The following is a 19,444-nucleotide window of genomic DNA, read 5'->3' on the forward strand; positions in this document are numbered from 1 at the left end:
GTTGGTATCTTCCAACAACACTTGGACGATTTTGGTTTCTTCTTTACGTTGTCATTAACTGTGGGTGAATCTGGCTAAAATGTCAGTCAAATAAACCTTGTTGTAGAAATATAAACTAAAATCCAAGTATGCCAGCATCACTAGCCATTGCATATTGTATAACTTTGTCATTTAAATCACAGTATGTACATGAAGAGAGTTTGGGTGCATATAAGTATGCTGTTGATAAGTGATTTGTGCATGAGAACTTGTGTGCATGTAGCGGTCATTATGTTTCCCTGCAGATACAACAAATACATTTTATTATCTGTCTTTCTTTTAGTTAATTTTCCAGGACATCCAGGCCAAACGTCACCACCAAACCCTGACTCCCCACACTCATGCTTCTCAGCACATGGGAAGATAGAATCAAGTAAGGTAGGACAGACTGTTGTTTTTTTATATTAATATAATCAAGTTTTTGCTATACAAGTGAAGAGGAAACTGATTGTTGACTCAGAATGTGAAGTGTGATGTGCATATTCTACACTGCATATGTTATCTACAGCAAACAGAGACCAGGAGGATAACTCACATCTCAGCTGAGCAGAAGAGACGCTTCAACATCAAACTGGGTTTTGACACGTTACATAACCTTGTGACAACGCTCAGCTCTCAGCCAAGCATAAAGGTACTGTTAGGCGACATGCAGCTGCGTTAGAAAGAGGAGGGGTATCACTAAAACAGCTGAGTTGATGCACAGTTTAACTGGAATAAGATGTAAGAGCAGATAAGGAACCAACCACAGTAATACTGAGTATTTGTTAGTAACTGTGTTGTATTTTTGACATGTGTTGATCCCTCTGTCTGCTGGCACAGATCAGTAAAGCCACCACGCTGCAGAAGACCGCCGAATACATCAGTAAGATGCAGCAGGAGAGAGCTCAGCTGCACGACGAGGCTCAGAGACTCAGAGAAGAGATCCAGCTCCTCAACTCTGCTATCAAGTGAGATTTTTTGCCAGCCTTGATTTCTGTGTGTGAGTGTGTGTGTTTCAAGCAGCAAACCCCAGGACTGAAAATTGAAGCCAACGCAGAGGTGCCAAAAACTGCAGTTCCACAAATGGCCACTTGAGACTGGCTCTAGAAATGGGACAGTACTCTTAGACCCCCATGTTAAAATGCCCAGCTATACAGCAGAAATAAACATGTTTACAGCCTGGTAAAAAAAATGTTTTTCATCTCTATAGCTTGTTTCCTAAATTTAATTAAGGCTTTAAGTTATGCATTATTAAGAGTGTGGCTGCCTTAGTGACGTGTGGGTGCCATCCGTTAAGAAGCTGCTACCATAGCAAAAATGTTGGGTAGCTAACATAACCATGACGCAACCCCAGATTCACAGAGTATCCAGGATGGCAACAATGCAAAACTCGAGGCTTCAAAACCATGGATACATTAAGAGACCTAGGTACAGCATTGGAGGTGGGCCACTGCTCATTCCAATGAAAGTTTTGCATGAAGCCAAAAACGCTCTATTTCAGCTGTATGAAATTACCCGACTCTTCCACATCATAGGGCCCAAAGAGCAGGCACATTAAAGACTTATGGCAGCGGAGTGCAGCCGAGCGGCTAACTTTCGCCGGCTAAACGGCTAATTTCTGGTTAAGCACTCTGCTAATTTGAATGGGGATAAAATAATTTCGTCATACAGCTCTTCTAGACTTTCTAAATGTTATTGGACCAAATGGATCAAATGCTGATAGTAAAACAAGTCATTTGCAGGGGTTGTGATGTCTTTTTCACAATGTAAATCAATGGGGAAAAGTCTTTTTGAGCCCCATGGCATCACATGACAAACCCTGACAGTGTAGTTCCGCTTCTGAATACAATGTAAAATTGGCTTCAAAGTCCTGGGGCTTGTTCAAAACAAAAGTCCACAGTGGCTACGTTCATTATTTTATACAGTCTATGGTGTGTGTGCACGTGTAGGCATGTGAAGTATGCAGGATAGGATTGGATGGATATTTTGATTTATTGTTATACAGAGGTGATCTTGAGGTTTCATTAAAAGGATAGATTCTGTGGATTTTGCCCACAACTTCCATTGAAAGTGTTGTCCATTTAGAGGTGGTGACATTTTAATGCTTTGTGATGTAAATGTCTCGCTTTTTATTTTATTTTCTGTTAGCTTTGCTGACAGACAGCCGACTAGCCGTGCCAGCATGCAGATACATAGCGCCCACTGATCATCCGGTCTCCATCTGTCAGCTAGCTGTTCTGCACTGTGCACCACCTGCGTCAGGAGCTAGCTAGTGGCACCGCTCATTAGCAAATTACTGCTGGTAACTGTGAAATGACGGTAGCCAATCTCTGGTCTTCCCCACAGATCTACCCGGTGACTGAATGGCTGTATTTTAAGCCACTAAACCCTTTTTAGCATTGTTTATTATGTTAGCACCACTAGCTGTGCTAACTCTGCTAATGGTGCAGAGTGACAACATAGCCAGCAATGCTAAATGAAGCTGCTTACTCACTGGGGTGATGTGGGGGGAGACTGGAGGGTGGGAACAAAGTTTCCACAGCAATGCTGTTGGGTCAGGACAGCATTACTAGAGGTAATCAGCAAATAAAAGCTGCCGCAAGCTAGCTCCCACCAGATCAGGGTGGTGCACAGTGCAAACTTAAGAGTATTCTTGGCGGTTAATCGATTAACAATTAATCGCTGACATCCCTTGTCTCAATGTACGTATGGGCACCAGACAGTTGATTTAAGACAGACTTGAAAAATTGTGAACTTATCCTTTAATATCAGTATTGGTCTCTCCCCGCTGATATGAAGATGCACCACACTGCTTTGTGTCTCTTCATGCAGTGTGTGCCAGCAGCAGCTACCAGCCACCGGCGTGCCCATCACACGGCAGCGCTTTGACCACATGAGGCAGAAGTTCAGAGAGTACGTCCAGGCGCAGACACTGCAGAACTGGAAGTTCTGGATCGTATCCTTATTAATGTAAATCTGTCATCAGGTCATTATAAACATACTGCCACAAACACAACTTAAAAACCTCTGCATAGATAATGTGACTACAATAATACTCCGGTGCTGAGTGCTAAATGTGCCCATCTGTTTCTGTGTGTGGGGCTCTTATGTGTCAGTACTTTGCAGCATCAACTGGCTTCTTCAGACTTTGGGGGAATACCAAATTTTGTTTTTCTCCCTAAACGTTTTCTTTGAATCCAAATGAACTAATTACATCAAGCATACAGAGAAGGATGCTGTTTTTAAAGTGTAGCAGGGAATTGGAGCTTTTACTTTGGTGCAGTATGTGACGGTAAGTGACCAAAACTTAGTCTTTGTACAGATAAGTATGCTAATGTTCTAATTCATACAAAGCACATTATTCATCTGGGACGTCTTGGTGTAATCAGGCAGATCAAATAAATGCCTGTGTATGGCAAATTCCAGTTGCATGAAAAAAGTAATATTAATCCATAACTCTTTCCCTAATGATCACCAATCCGTTACTGCTGCCCTTATCTTGCAGGAAGATAAGACGATCAGATTACCATTTTATCATCCTTGTGTGGTGCACAAAAACACCTTGAGGGTGTTTTCTTTCCATGAATATTAAGGTTTTTTTCTCTGCTCCCTCAGGAGGGTGAGCATTTATCTCACTGCTGATAAAAGGAATTAAAAACAAAGTTCTCTAAGAGAATCTTTTCTCTTTACAGAGGGTCAAAACAGCAGTGTTTACTGTAATGTATGTCTCACTGCTCACTTTTTTTGCCTCTCCATGGACAGCGCTATACAACAAAAAGAACTGACTTATTTTATCTTTATTGAACACTAGTTTAGTGCTGCCTCCAGAACAATGAGCCACTGAGGTGCAGTGTTAAGACTGAAATAACTATTAGAGAAGACAAAACAATTAGCTCCCAGGTCGACACCCCTTCCTCCTAATATGTTTAGTAAAGGGTCCGCAGGTCTTAAGAAACTTGGGGTGTCATTTAGCCATTTTTAGGAGGAAACTGATATCCACTCTCTCAGGATAACCCTTTTCTCTATGACCATCCCAAACATCAGGGCTTGTTATAATGCTGAGGGGGGAAGAGTCAAAGAGTAGCTGGATCAACCCAAAGTCACAGAGAGACTGTTGGGGATTATCTGTGTGCTGTATATGTTGCTGTAAAAATTAGAAATGTTATCCCAAAAACTCTTGAGCCTGGGGGAAACACCAGAACCTTTTCGAGTAACATTTACTTTAAAAAAAAACTGTTTTAAAGGTGTATATCTGCTGTAGGAACCAATGGGCTTGTGACTGAGGATAGGGAAGTGTATAGAAAGACGTAGTAACACTTGGTTCTGTTCTTTTCTTGGGGACTTGTTGACAACAAGGAAGCTGTAGAATAACACCAGCTTTTAAACACAGTGAAGCACTTTGCTGTGGACATCACCCAAGACACTTTTTTGTCTTTATTTGCACAAAGAAAATATAGAAAACGACAGGGACTAGATATACAAAGATAAAGACATTTGGCTTGTTTGGCCTTTTCTTTTTATTGATATTGTTAGGTTTTAAATTGTTTTATTGCTGTTGTTTTTGTGTGGCCTCTGGGAAGACGAGCAAAGGATAGAATTCAAAACAAAGATGGTAAAAATGATGCTACAATATGATCAAACACAACAACAAAACAATAGGGGTATCACTATACTGAAAATAAAGACAGAAATAAATATGTTTTAGGCAAAAACAGCCCAGTTGCCAGAGGGAAATGATGGTGTAGTACGTTTCTGCAAACCACAAATACATTACATTTCTCTTACGAATCATTTTTAAAGTGACGTAGTACGTGAGCAGACATTGTCATCAGAATGTGGAGGGGATGGTGGATGGCGTGACACCTCGGCCAGACACCTGCCAAACTGCAGGCCACTGTTTGAGACCAACAAACAACAAAACTGGCTCTTTTTTTAGCAAGACATCACTGTGTTTCCTGCAGCTTTTTAATCACCAAACATGCGTGTTTTGTAGTGACCTGTCGTTGTTTTTCAAGCGGTGATAGTGCTACAAAATGTGGCTGTTTTTTACAGAGACATCACCGCGTTTCCTGCTGGGGTTGTGCCCTGAAAAACAAGTATATCAGCCAAAACATGATCTTTTCCTAACCTTAACCAGGTGTTTATGTGCCTAAACCTAACCACACATTAACCACAGTGTTGTTTAGATGTAAAGTTTCAATGTATTCGCTACATAATAATGTGCAAACCTAACATATCCATGGTTTGCAGAAACATAGAATGGCAACATTTATTCTAGTGATAAACAGAGGAAGGAGGACTGTAATTTAAGACACTGTGCAATGCTTCATTATCAATTCAGTAACGTTAGAAAAACAAGAACTCTGATGTGTCACATCGACATTTTTCCTCAACTCACTGTCAGTTCAGTATCATCATCGAGCCGCTGTTTGAGTCCTATAATGGAATGGTGTCCACTGCCAGTGTGGAGGACCTGTGTCGGTCCACTCTGTCCTGGCTGGACCAACACTGTTCCCTGCCTGCCCTAAGACCCAGTGAGTCCAGCTGCTTCCTCTAAACCAGTGGTTCTCCTCAATTGGTATATCCTCAGGACCCACATTTTTTCTCAGTCATTAAGTCGTGACCCAAATTTTTGACTCTCTGCTCAAATCTATTTCACAGACACCTCCTTGAAATTTTATGGCTTTTTTCATGAAATACAGTAGTCTTTTGGCACGTATTCGTGTCTGTTCATCATCTTTGCATTGACTATTGTATGTAATATACAGACTAACATTTTGAGAATTTCTAGAAAATATTTTTAGAAAAGAAGTTGTAAAATTACATGAACAAAATTGCAATATTTTGCAAAAAGAATTTTTTAGAAAAAAGTCGTAATATTTTGAGAAAGAAATCATAAAATTTTGAGAAAAAAAGTACGATTTCAAGGAAAAATCATTCAATTTTGAGACAAAAATCGCAAAACTAAGAAAAGGTCATCAAATTTTTAGAAAAAAGTTGTAAAATTTTGAGAAAAAAGTTGTAAAATTTTTAGAAAAAAGTTGTAAAATTTTTAGAAAAAAAGTGACAATATTTCACAAAAGATCTGTGAATCCCAAACTCAGTCAAAATGACCCCGCCACCCACTTTTGGGTCCCGACCCACCAGTTGAGAACCACTACTCTAAACGTATAGTTTGATAGTACTGCGATCATTCCATATGTTTCCAGCTGCTCTGTCACATTATCTGTAATCTGTGTCTCTCTGTGTGCCCCCTCAGTGGTTCTGAGTTCACTCCGCCTCCTGAGTACCACCACGGCCATCCTGACAGACCCCAGCCTCCTGCCGGAGCAGGCCGCCGTCGCTGTCACCCAGGGCGACCCCGCTGCTGCCGCTGCCCTGCACCACTCCTTACAGCTTGCCACCCGGGACAACGTACACCCCATGTGACCCTGACGAACACTCAGTGGAAACGCACAGGAGACCACGAGTCAGAGGAGGGCCGATGGAAAGATTGAAAAAGACTCAGAGACTTTTAATAATGCATAATCACATTCCAATAAAACTCACCAGCTGCAGAAAGAATGTATCCCAGTTCACCCAAAAATCACAGGAGCTACATGTGATCTGTGCTTAAATTCTAATGAAAGCATAATGTTCTGTACACATGTAGTTATTTCTCAGACGTAAAATCATTGTGTTTAATTTAAATAATTTGGTTACATCAACTGACGACTGCATTTATTCTCATTCCTTTCACATCTCAGGTTAACTTTACTGTGCATATTACTGCCTTCAGTTCACCTCACACCTACCTTACACTGTGCCAGTATTAGAAACAAGGAAGAGAACCTGAATAGCTTTAAGTGACAGGGGTTATTTCAGAATATTAAGTGGATCTTAAAGGTCTGGTGTAGGATTTAGTAACATCTAGAGCACTGAGGTTGCACATAGCAACCAGTTAGAACTTCTCCCATGTGTCAAGTGTGCATGGATGTATGAAGAGAACTCAATACAGCGTTCAATACAATGAAAGTTGCTCAGTGGCACATGTAGTCAAAAAAGACTGACATCCGGGGCAAGCACGCTAGAGACTTCACCAGCCCAGCGGCTAACCTCCAGTTTAGCCCTCTGATGACTTGAATGGGGATGAAATTATTTAATCATGCAGCTTTTCTAGACTTTCAAAATCTTATCGGACCAAATGGATCAAATCCTGATTGTGAAACAAGTCATGGATTGTGACGCTCAAAAAAATTCATCTACTGATTTATAGACGTCTTTTTTTCCTATGTAAGTTTATGGGAAAATGTGTTTTTGGGCAACATGGCATCATGGGATGAACTCGGTAGTTGCAATCACAAGATCATCAAGAAAAACATCATCATCAACAGGTAACGATCAGGAAGAGGCTTTAAAAGACCACAATCGGATGCAATGGCACTGCAAAGAGACACAAAATAACCACAAAAAGATGCAAAACAACCAAACAATGACACAAAATGACTACAAAGAGACCAAAGCGATAAAAAAAAAGACGAAATTAAATCAAAGTGACGCTAAATGATCTAAAAGGGATACAGAGTGACTTGGAAGAGGCGCAAACAACAGCAACAAAAAAGAAGCAATACCACGACAAGGTCTGTTTGTCTTGACCCTCTGTAGGAGAGGTGGTGGGGCCTTGTGCATATCTGTGCCCAGGGGCCCACTATCTCATAATCCACCCATGGGAATCATAAAAAAAGTTCCTAAATATATCGGAAAAGCTCATCTCAGTTTTGGAGTAATTCTGCAGTTTATCAGTTGTTCTCTACTGTTACTGTTATCCATTGAGTATCAGGGGTCATCAGTTTACACAATGATAGAAAAGAGGTCCTTTGAGGAAAAAGGCTGGGAAACACTGCCCAATTTTTTTTCCCTAAATTTCTTAAAGGTCCAGTGTGTAGGATATATTAGCAGAAACAGTAGCCCAGAACAGAACAAACCAAACACTGGTTCTAGTTTTAGCGTTTCCATGTCACCCACCAAGTACCGGTTTAAATCAGCAGGTCTGATTGTTTTAGAGAGGAAGAGACCTCTGTGCATAATTGGGCTCCTGGTAAAAACCTCCTGAACAATGAACACTGCATGAATGTAGAGAAGTTTCTGCTGGTTGCAATCTTCAATCCTCACTGCTCGATGACACTAAATCCCCCCAAATCTTACACACTGGACCTTTGAAACAAACAAAGGGCTCATAGAACAATGTCAAAGCATCAGTGAGTAAAAAAGTAAAGAACTTGTCAAAAATATGTACGATTGTTAGAAATAAAACATAAATATAATACAGACAGATAATCATATAAATAAGGTCCTAGAAATATGAGGAAAATTAATCTCTGTCGCAACAATCACAGGAAATAATCTGCTGAAATTAAGCCACTTAGTTTACACAAACTTCCTGCAGATATTGAATTCACTGTTTGGGCTATGGTGCAGTTGTCCTGTATTTAATATCATATGAAATATCCAAAATAAAAAAGGTCATTTATTCAGGGGTCATCACTTCATTCAATAATAGAGAAGAGGTCTCTTAAGGAAAATGTTTGGGAATCACTGTAAACAACTCTGGAAACACAATCAAAATGTTTATTTAAACCAGTATGAATATTACTTGTTTAAAAACTAGGCTTTGAATAACGTATCAAGTATGAATCATTCATTTGATCTAGCTCTGAGAGACAGCACATCAGAGTTAGGACACTTGCTTTAAGGCCCCGAGGATTACAGCACCTGGCATACCGACACAACACCACTTTATCTTGTTAAAACGATTTTCACAACTTGGTTTTGTTTTTATGAAAAACCGTTAAGACTATTTTGATTGGTGGACCCTTAGGGACTAATGGAATATGAATAACTTACCAGGTTATCAGGGAATGGATACATATTCTGACTTTATGACAGCTTCAGGGCTAAGGAGTCACCTCTTTATTTTTGTGTCTCTTATTTACCAAGCAGACTATCGCAGGGCTGACACACAGAGACAGACAACCATTCACACTCACATTCACACCTACAGGACAATTTAGAGTCACCAATTAACCTGCATGTCTTTGGACTGTGGGAGGAAGCCGGAGTACCTGGAGAAAACACAGGCTGACATGCAAACTCCACACAGAAGGGCTCCCTCTTGGGATTTTACCAGGAACCCTCTTGGTGTGAGGCGATACTGCTAACCACTACATCACCGTGCCACCCAACCCAGCTGTATACATCCAAAGAACTTCCTTAAAAATGACCTGCTTGGCAACCAGACCAGGCGTCTAATTGTAACAGGTGTTTATGTGTCAAAATGTGTAGCCACACCAGGGTAGTCAAACTAACTGGGAATTTAATTGGGACTAGACTTTAATTTGAAGTTTTACAGTAGTACCCCTCCGCCATTTTAAGAATGTGATTGGCCTGAAGCCACATGACCAAACATCCAGCCCATCTTGGTGTGGGTGGAGCTGATGTATTTGATTGGTTGTTTTCCTGCTCCACCCTGTTAAAAAGTTCTCTGTAACGACGGAAGGCCAAACGTGTTATGTATGCTGCAGGTGTTGCTGGTGTGGAGACCTTTTCCCATCATGCACCGTGGACGCAGGTGAATTTGTGGTGCAAATTTTATTGTGTCTCAGGATTTGCCTTTAAAATGATAACAGAAAGTGAACTTCCTTGCTGTGGTGCGTCACACAGAGAAAGGTTGTGAATGCCGACGCTAGGTGACGCTCTCTCAGTGCGCTTGGCTCCATGTGGCTGCAGGCGGCAGGCTGCGGGCGCTCCTCCACTCCGACAGAGGGCGCTGTGCTGCGGGCGGCTCCGGCAGTGTGTGTGTGGGTTTTTGTCCCCAGCTCTCCTCAGTGCGCTGTCCACTTCAGCACCACAAGCCGAGCAGAGGCAGCGGGGCTAGCTAACGCTGAAGAGGAGGGACAGAAGACTCCACATCAGCACCCAGAAGACACACTAAATACCCGGCGAGGCGAAAGACAACAGGAAAGGTAAGAGTTTCCCAAAAGACGCAAGTTATTTAAGGCAGCGATAATAACGGTCTTCTTCTTCCTCTCTGGCTTCATTAATCCTGTATGAGCGCATTAAGGCGGTGTTTACGTTAGCTTCTTGTTGTGTCTGTCTCACATATTCATCCCGAGGTCAGTTTATTGGAGCGAAACGGGGCCGCTTCATTAGCAGAGAGCTGCACGGTACCGGAGACGGTGTTCTCGCTGGGCAGCGTCTCCTCGCTTTGCAGATGGTGCTGTTTTATAACTCGTCGATTTCCGCTGCTTCACTGTGACCAGCTGCTGCTTCTTTATTTCCTCTGTGTGTCCGGGCTGCGGGACATTGAACACCACACACACTCCTCTCATGTTGTTTTGTGAATTAAATGGCTTGTGTTGTGTGGTTAACCGCCTCCACTCAGTTTACACACACAGCAGTGAATATATTTATACTCATAGTGTTGCCTAAAATATATTAATGTTAGTTATAGTGAATAGGATTCTCTAAAAAGCAGCAGAAATTTTAAAATACTTTAAGCACAGTAGACCAGTTTTAAGGACTCACACACACATTGTTGTGATGCTGATGTGTTTGTAAGGGAAGCAGTTGACAGATTTTATTAACAATGTGTGAATCCTTTCCTCCAGCGTTGTCAGCTCGGTGCACCGAGGATTATGTCTCACAGCTTCTGCCATTGAAACTTTGATCTGCGTAGAAATAGATAGAGCAGATCTTGTAGGCGTTCATGGCTATATCACATTTTTAAGATTCAGAATGAGCGTAATTTCACTCCTTTGCTGTGGCAGCTTCTGCAGTCTTCCTGAAATCAGAATAAGTAGGTTTTCACTCACAAGGAATTTGCTTTGCTCTGTTTGTTTCCCGTTAAAGGGTTTTTTGGGGGGAGTTTTACCTTATCTGCTGCGAGGGTCCAATGGCAGAGAGATGTCATATGCTGCAAAGCCCTGATATCTGATATTGGGGCTTTTAAATAAAATTGAATTGAATTTGCTGCATACATTAAACATCCAGTTACATATTAAGAGGACATGAAATAAAGACAAAGTACTGCAACAGTCAAGAACTTACTTCAAACACAATCCTGTAACAGAACAAACATGTCAAATATAGCTGTTTCAGAACGAGAAAGCTGAACAGTTTTGTGCAGGATGTGCAAGAATATCAATCAGGGAATGTCCAAAGTTCTCAGTATCGCAAATAAGTGCAATGTACTAGGATCATAGTCAAAGATGTGCGTTAATGTAACGTGTTTTCGTGGCTTGAGGTTTTGCTCCTGATGGACTGCAGTGTCCTGTCTAGGCTGTGTAGTTCATAATGCAAGGATTTACTTTGCTTGTGATGCTCTGCTCTGCATCATAATTTGGACTATGGATCGGTATTTGACGCCTTTTAAGGTATCAAACGTAATAACCCAAGTAGTAAAATTCTACAGTAAAGGAATACATGTATTGGATCCTTTTTGTAGCCAGATGTTGAAAAAATTGACTATTTGTATGGTTTTATTCGCAGTCACTCAATGCAAGCATTCTCTGATGTAATGCGACGTGTGAATGGTCCACTACTGCAGCAGCTACAACCCATACAGTCTGTGGTGTGGTGACATTGAGCACAGCATATTTAGTGGTATAAAAAGGTATCAGATGAAGTACTCTCTTGGAATCTGTATCACTTTAAAGATACTGGTGTCGTAATGTTTAAAACGATACTCAGCCCTACTCAAATGTTGATGCTGTAGCTGAAATGATTTGTTCATTTATCCATTAGTCAATCTGAAAATTTATTTGCAAATATTTTGATAATCTGTTGAATCATTTTTCAAAGCAAAAATGCAAAATGTGTGATGTTTCCAGCTTTTCAGATTTTTTTCTCTCCCTTTATATCATTGTAAACTAAATATTTTTGGATTTGGGACCATTGCATGGTTTCTGTAGGTCCTTAAAATGTCTTAAAATATCTTAAATTTATTTTTTTAAAAAGAAATATCAGGCCTTAAAAATGATCAGATTTTAATTTGCAAAATTTAAACATTTTATGTAATTTATTTTATCCATCTTTTAATTTATTTTTGTCAGAATGAGTCAGACTCCTCTGTGTGAAACTGAGTCTTTAAACCCACCACTGAACCTCATACTGTCTTTTTACTACTTACACTTACCTTAAATGTAGATCAACCTAACTCACTCTAATAACCATGTTCCTATATTAAAGCCTGCCTCTGCACGGAACCACACACTTACCTTTATGCTAACCTGCAATGTTCGAATATAAGAAAATAATTTGTCCAAAATCAGTCTTAAATTTGCTTAAAAAATGATCTAGAAAAGGTCGTAAAAAGCATTAAATTTAAGTGTCTAATACCCGGAGACAGCCTGTGTTGGTCGGTGGGTCACCTTGAGAAATTGTTGAGACTGAATCAATAAAAACAAACAATAAGTTTGATTAAAGTCTATTTCATCCCCAAATAATCATTAAACGCAGTCTGATAACAAAAACTCACAGTCACATCACGCTGCTGCAAATTCCATTACGATATACAGCTGTGTGACAACAGTCACAGTCCATGCTGTTTGTCTCAGTCCTTATGAACACCCTGTGAATCAGTAATCAGTGCTCAGTTTGTGACATGCTGCTCGGGTAAGAAAGGGAAGTCAGCAGGAGCTGTGTGAGTGACAGGACAGTGACAGTGCTGACCAAATACTCAGCTGCATGCGATTTGAGCTCCACGGTGCCGGCCCGGTTGAGCTAAAATAACTGAGTGTATCTCGGAAAGCGGTCTTCCATTTTGTCGGAGCGCTGCTGTTGGCGCGATAGGCCCAGGTGAGGTGAGAAGCTGATAGAGGGATTAGCTTGTATTAGGAAGTGGCTGCTCATAGAGGTGTGAGAGGAGTGTCAGTCACTCTTGCTCTATCTTCCCGCGCCGTCTGTCTCTCGGTTTCTTTCTCCACAAAGCATCTGTCTCCTGCCTGCTCCACACTCACATTGTTCCTAGATGAGCAGTGATACACCACCGCCACCACCACCTCCACCTCCACCACTCTGCAGCATCTCTTTGCTTTCCCTGATCACCACATGCAGCCTCTGTCAGTGCATGCCTTCCTCTCATCCCGCTGGCAGCCTCTCACTGCTCCTCCTCCTGTCCTACTTCCCTCCTCTTCAGCTCTCCTGAAGGGCGAAGCCGCTGTTGGTGAAGCCTCAAGGGGAGGTGGGGGGAAGGACAGTTGAAGGGGTGGCAGAGGAAGGATGGAGAGGTCGTTTTTATCAAGTGTTTCAGGCAAGTACTAATATCCAGACATTGTCTCACAACGTGATCTAATAGTGTGTTTTAAAAAAACAAACACACAAATTGCTGCAATGTGAGAGCGCAGCAGGGGAGTCTCTGCTCACTCAAAGAAATCCACGCCAAAGAGACAGAAAATCAGCCTGAAACATCACTTTCTGATTCTCCTTGAATCTGCACTTCAGTGAGCTTGGCTGTATGGCATCACTGCAGGTGGTAATTCCTTTATGTTTTATGTAACAGGCTTGTCAGTCTGTGTTTCTGTCTCAAATCCAAGGCCGCAGAGGGAGTATTTCTAGCTAAAGAGTTAAGTTTTGCTGCTGTGTCATTTGGGTGGAGTGGACATGAAGCGTGCTTTCAGGGAAGTTGTGTTTGTGCCATTTTTTGAAGCACACTTCTTACAGTGGACAGAGTAGGAGACTGAAAAGGCCTTGCACCACCGTGTGAAATTAGACCCCATCAGCATTTAGTGCAAAGATATTTGAAGTGTTTCATATAAAAAAGAAGCTGTAAAATTAATTGAAACCATATTTCTCAGGCGTCTCCGCACTGCCAGTAAAACCTTTTAAGCTATACTTTGTCCAAAAAATGATAATTTGTATATCAGTTACCTGCCAGTGTTTTCCTGAATTCGCGAAGAAAACTTAATTTATCTTGTACACCTTCAGGGTGAACGAAGAATCCAAAAACAGAAAAAATTCTTGATGAATTTAAGTCGTAGGGGTCCACGTTTACCAGGAGCTAAACATTTGATTACAAACTCTCAAACAACTTATGCTCAGCACTTCCCAAACACGTGCATTTTCTAAATGTTACAATATAAAACACTTCCACCTCCGAGTACAACCAGGTCTCACTCTGAATCCAGCGCTTGGGCAGTGACTTGCGGCATCAGAAACTGATGAAAAAAGCCGTCCTTTACCGTTGGCATGTTACTATGTTATAGTTTAACAGTGCTCTGCGGCGTCACGGGGAAACGCGGTGGAACAAGAACGAAAGTTAAGCGTCGAAAGTCCACATAGGGTGGGTGGGAGTGGCGGTGGATGGGTCCAACAAACACTAAAGATGTTAGGATTCTTCGTTCACCATGGAGGGATACAAAAAACGGGAAGTTTTCATAAAGAATTCAACTTAACACGGGGTGAGTAACTGACATACAAATGATCATTTTGTGGGTGAAGTATTCCTTTAAGTTCCATTGTTTGTTATCCTCCTCAAACAATTTGTAGCGCTGTATGTTTCTCGTTACTTAGTCACAGCATGTTAATGATTGATGGTTACAATAATAGCGAGCTGTAAGTGATCTCTTACAGATGATTGAACAAAGCAAATAAGTTTTAACCAACTGATCTCCTGCTGTTATCCCGCTAAAATAAAGTCAACAAATTCCATTGTGCAGAAAATCCAATAAAACTTGACTAAAGACAGGCCTGGCATTTACAACAAGGTTACAGTAAACATTTCATAATGTAAGATAAAAATTGGAGGAATTAAGTTTTTACAAGTCACTTTATTTATTCCAAACAGCTTGTTAAACTTGATCCCAACTCAGTCCAGTTTCTAGGATAAATGTTGGCATTGTTCCTTCCTTCAAACCACGGATATGTTACATTTGTGCTTTTCATGTTTGACATAGTTCAGAATACATGTGTATGAGCTGATTTTCTTAGTGGGAGGAGGAGGGGATGATGGATGGCAGAGGCAAGACCGCTATCATGCAGCAGTTTGGGACATTTCTAGCTGTGTTTGTAGCGACAAAAGCAGTTGTTTTTTGTTTTTGTTTTTTAAGACAGTTTAGGATATTTCCAGCGTGTTTTTGAATGACAGTTTGGGACATTTGAAGCTGTGTTTGTAGTGACAAAAGTGGGTGTTTTTAAATGAGGGTTGGGGTCATGTGCAGCTGTGTTTGTAGCTACAAAAGCAGGTGTTAATTAAAGATGGTTGAAGATATTTCCAGCTGAGTTTTTAGTTACAAGGTGGGTGTTTTTGAATGACAGTTGCGGACATTTGCAGTAGTGTTTGTAATGACAAAAGCAGGTATTTTCTAACAACAATTCGTGACATTTCCAGCCATTTATGTAGCGACAAAAGTGGGTGTGTTTAACAAGCGTTGGGGATGTGTCCAGCTGTGTTTGTAGCAAAAAAGCAGGTGATTTTTAAAGACAGTTTTAGACATTTCCAGCTTTGTTTTTAGTGACAAGTCGTGTGTTTTGTATGACAGTTTCAAACATGTGTAGCGGTTTTTGTAGCAGAAAAAGCTGTTATTTTTCAACAACAATTCATGACATTTCCAGCCGTTTATGCATGCACAAAAGTGGGTGTTTTTTAGCAACAGTTTGGGACATTTCCAGTTGGTTTTGTAGCAATAAAAGCCGGTATTTTAAGCTAAAATGTGATGTTTTCCTAACCCTCACTTAGTGATTTTTTTATTTGTCTAACCACATGTTAAACACAGCATTGTCACAACATAATACCGAAATGTAAAGTTTTAACATATGTGCCACATATGACACGAACAAATGTGACATATGATTTTCAGAAACCTACAATGCCAATTTTTTATTTCACTGATTATGTTGCTGCAATTTGATTATATTTTTATAAATCTGTCATGATTTTACTTACTATAGCTTAAAAAACAGATTCAAAACTTTGGGTTTGTTTCAGAACAATAATCTGGTGCTCGTAAGAACATTAAAACAGGTGCTGTAATCATCCCTCTTGTTCATACTTGCCATTAAAAGATTGCCTCATATTACAGAAGCTTCGGATCCTAACAGCCACTACTAGGGATAGACCGATATGGATTTTTTAGGGCCGATGCCGATACCGATTTTTTTCCATCACCCTTAGCCGATGACCGATTATGGACTGCTGATTTTCTTGAGCCGATATTTGGGGCTGATACTGCTTTTGCTCCCTCAATTTACATCAAAAAAATGACACAATGATAACAAATATTACAGGTCTCAAGTTTAAAATAAGAAACATTTATTGAACAGTAAAAAATACTAAAACAAGATGGAAAGTTGAGGTAGAACAGGTATAATATTATTATTATTATTATTATTATACATTCAAATAAAAAAAAGAGTTCAGTGCTCTTAAATCTTCCAGTAATGTCTTTATAAAATAAACAAATATTTAAGCTGAAGCATAAATAAAACAACAACTACTGTACACAGTAGGATTCGCTGCATGTGCGCTGCAGGGTCTTCCGGCAACACAGAGCTGCCCGTGGATGCCTGTCTGTAAATCATGCCAGGGAAAAATAAATCCGCGAACCCACGCGCGTATCGGCCAATGCCAATACAAGTAAAAAACTCAAATATCAGCCCGATATATCGGCCGGCCGATGTATCGGTCTATCCTTAGCCACTACTGGAGATACCTGATGCTGTAACCTCCAACCATCTTGTACTTGAAGAATTATTAGCAGCTGCTATAAGACCCTGATCTGATATAGATCGATACCCTCTACACTCTACACTGGTTGCGGTCCTTGAGACGAGCTATGTGCTGTTGTTGTGGCGTGTTGTTGCCATCATCAGAACCTGCAGCAGCCCACTCACTCACAGGCACAATGCAGCACTGAGGTTACCTGAGATGAATTATCCCGGCAAGAAAATCCCCAAACCCAACGTGGCCTGTGTCACAGTGCTCAGGCTGACAAAAGCACGCCACTCTTCCCATGTGAAAGTACGTCCATTTTTAATCCTTCTCCTCTGAGGACACACAAACACACACACACAAACAGGTACACACTCCCTCTGGCTCTTGATGGAGTTTCCTTTTGATGTTTTATCCCATTTCTCACACAGCACATGTATCATCATGTGTGGGTTTTTCCAATGCTCGGTGAAGCAATACCAACTCACTGTTGTTTTGTCTCATTCTGTATAAATGTGCCTCGAAGGTAGCTCACACCGCATCTACAGGAATGTGTCCACTGATTCAGTGACTTAGCTGTGGGCTACAACTTGAGCCACACTATTTGTTGATGTTTTGTCAAATTGGCACCATTAATATGCCAATCAGCTTTTAGCAGCTCCTGTAGTGTACAGACACTTTGGGACGTGTCCAGCCATATTTTCAGCAACAAAAGTGAATGTTATTTAAGGACAGTCGGTACATGTCAAGCCGCGTTTGTAGCAACAAAAGCAGGTGTTCTCTCAGCCGTGTCATTAGTGACAAAAGAAGGTGTTTTTTAACAACTATTTGGGACATTTCAAGCCATCGTTGCAGCAACAAAAGCAGGTGTTTTTTAATGACAGTTCAGGGAATTTCCAGACACTTTTTTAGCAGCAAAAGTGGATATTTCTATATATATATATATGTTAACATTTCCAGCAGTGTTTGTGGCAACAAAAGCCAGTATTTTGTAACGAATGTTTAGAACATTTCCAGCTGTGTTTGTAGTGACAAAAGTGAGTGTTCCTTATTGACAGCAGGTATACGTCAAGAACACGGGACATTTCCAGCTGTGTTTGTAGCAACAAATGCAGGTATTATTAAGCAAGACTTTGCGACATTTCCAGCCATCTTCGCAGCAACAAAAGCAGGTGTTTTTAATGACATCTCAGGACATTTCCAGATGCTTTTGAAGCGAGAAAAGCAGATTTTTTTATTTTTTTTTACAAGAATTCAAGAAATTCCTAGGCATGTTTGTAGCAACAGAAGTGGGTATTTTTTAACTACAGTTCAGGACATTTCCAGCAGTGATTGTGGCAACAAAAGCACGTATTTTGTAAGTGTTTGGGGCATTTCCAGCTGTGTTTGTAGTGACAAAAGTGAATGTTTTTTTAACGACAGCTGGTACATGTTAAGCCATGTTTGTAGCTACAAAAGCAGGTATTTTTTGACAAGAGTTTGAGAATTTCCTGGCCGTGTTTGTAGTGACAAAAGCATGTATTTCTTAACAACCATTTGGGACATGTCAAGCCATGTTTGTAGTAACAGAAGCGGGTATTTTTTAATGAGAACTTGGGACATTTCCAGCTGTGTTTGTACCAACAAAGGCAGGTATTGTTTAACAAGACTTCAGGACATTTCCAGCCATCTTCGCAGCAACAAAAGCGGGTGTTTTTAAATGACAGTTCAGGACATTTCCAGATGCATTTGTAGCAGGAAAAGAGGATATTTTTTTAACGAGAATTCAAGAAATTCCTAGCCATGTTTATAGCAATGAAAGTGGGTATTTTTTAACTACAGTTCAGGACATTTCCAGCAGTGTTTGTGGCAACAAATGCAGGTACTTTTTCATAACAGTTTGAGACACATCAAGCCATTTTTGTTTCAACAAAAGCAGGTGTTTTTGGCAACAGTTCAGGATACGGATGCACAATTTGGGATTTTTTGCCAATATGCCGATATCTAACAACTCATTTGAGCAAGAATAGATTTCCATATTGATATATCCTCTTGTTTCTCTACCTAGTTTTAGTTATCATCAAGACTTCTCTGTAGTGGAATTAACATCACATTTTGCATGCATAGTCGTATCGTGATGGCCCAGCAGCAGATGGAGACATGAAATACAATACTTTTCAATATATATGATATGTATTCATTGTGCAAATTAAGAAAAAGCATGTTGACCGATTCTGATGATGCACCGGTGTTATCAGTGTGTTGGCTGACTCCAGTATTTCATTTTTAAGCCAATATCGGCTAATACCAATGACATGGCGATATTATCATGCATCCCTAGTTCAGGACATGTCCACCACAATGGGTATTTTAAACCAAAACATAATCTTTTCCTGACCCTAACCAAGTGTTTTCTGTGCCTCAACCTAACCACATGTTAATCCCAGCATTTATTCTGGGGATTGGTTTAGTTGAGGAGTTATAAGCAATGTATTTAGACTGAGGTGTGACTCTGTGAAGAGTGCTGCTTGTGACACGAAATGCAGCAGAAAGATGCTAAAGGTTTTAAGGTAATTGCCTCTGAGCTGCGTGTCACAGCTGCAACTGCTGAGAGTGTTGGTGAGTGGGCGATACCAGCGGACCAAACAATAACTAACTTAAGTTGTGTTTAGAACACGGGCATACACCTGTTTCCTTTCACCTCACACAGTATCTCTGCCTCACATCTCTCCCTCGGGAGGTGCGTCTCACTGTTGGAAGACT

General features: G+C 40.7%; 2 protein-coding genes across 6 annotated transcripts in view; both read left to right on the forward strand.

Moving 5' to 3' along the window:
- The window catches only part of LOC126388164 (carbohydrate-responsive element-binding protein), a 29,070-nt gene extending 21,749 nt beyond the window's left edge, over nt 1–7,321 (forward strand). Inside the window, exons 12-17 of one of the 4 annotated variants that reach the window (XR_007569722.1) lie at nt 323–417; nt 548–670; nt 859–986; nt 2,851–2,974; nt 5,428–5,552; nt 6,278–6,419. Coding sequence is in view for 3 of the 4 variants with exons in the window: in XM_050041078.1 (XP_049897035.1) it covers nt 323–417; nt 548–670; nt 859–986; nt 2,851–2,974; nt 5,423–5,552; nt 6,278–6,447 (770 nt within the window). In the remaining variant the exon portion in view is untranslated. Of the gene's footprint in view, nt 1–322; nt 418–547; nt 671–858; nt 987–2,850; nt 2,975–5,422; nt 5,553–6,277 lie in introns of all 4 variants that reach the window. The other 3 variants (XM_050041078.1, XM_050041080.1, XM_050041077.1) reach the window with 3 other exon arrangements.
- Nucleotides 7,322–9,877: 2,556 nt separating this feature from the next.
- The window catches only part of srrm3 (serine/arginine repetitive matrix 3), a 131,139-nt gene continuing 121,572 nt past the window's right edge, over nt 9,878–19,444 (forward strand). For both annotated transcript variants that reach the window (XM_050041195.1, XM_050041196.1), the window contains exon 1: nt 9,878–10,019. The gene's annotated coding sequence lies outside the window, so the exon portion shown is untranslated. The remainder of the gene's footprint in view (nt 10,020–19,444) is intronic.

Source organism: Epinephelus moara, chromosome 3 (assembly GCF_006386435.1).
Source record: "Epinephelus moara isolate mb chromosome 3, YSFRI_EMoa_1.0, whole genome shotgun sequence".
NCBI classification, from domain to species: domain Eukaryota; kingdom Metazoa; phylum Chordata; class Actinopteri; order Perciformes; family Serranidae; genus Epinephelus; species Epinephelus moara.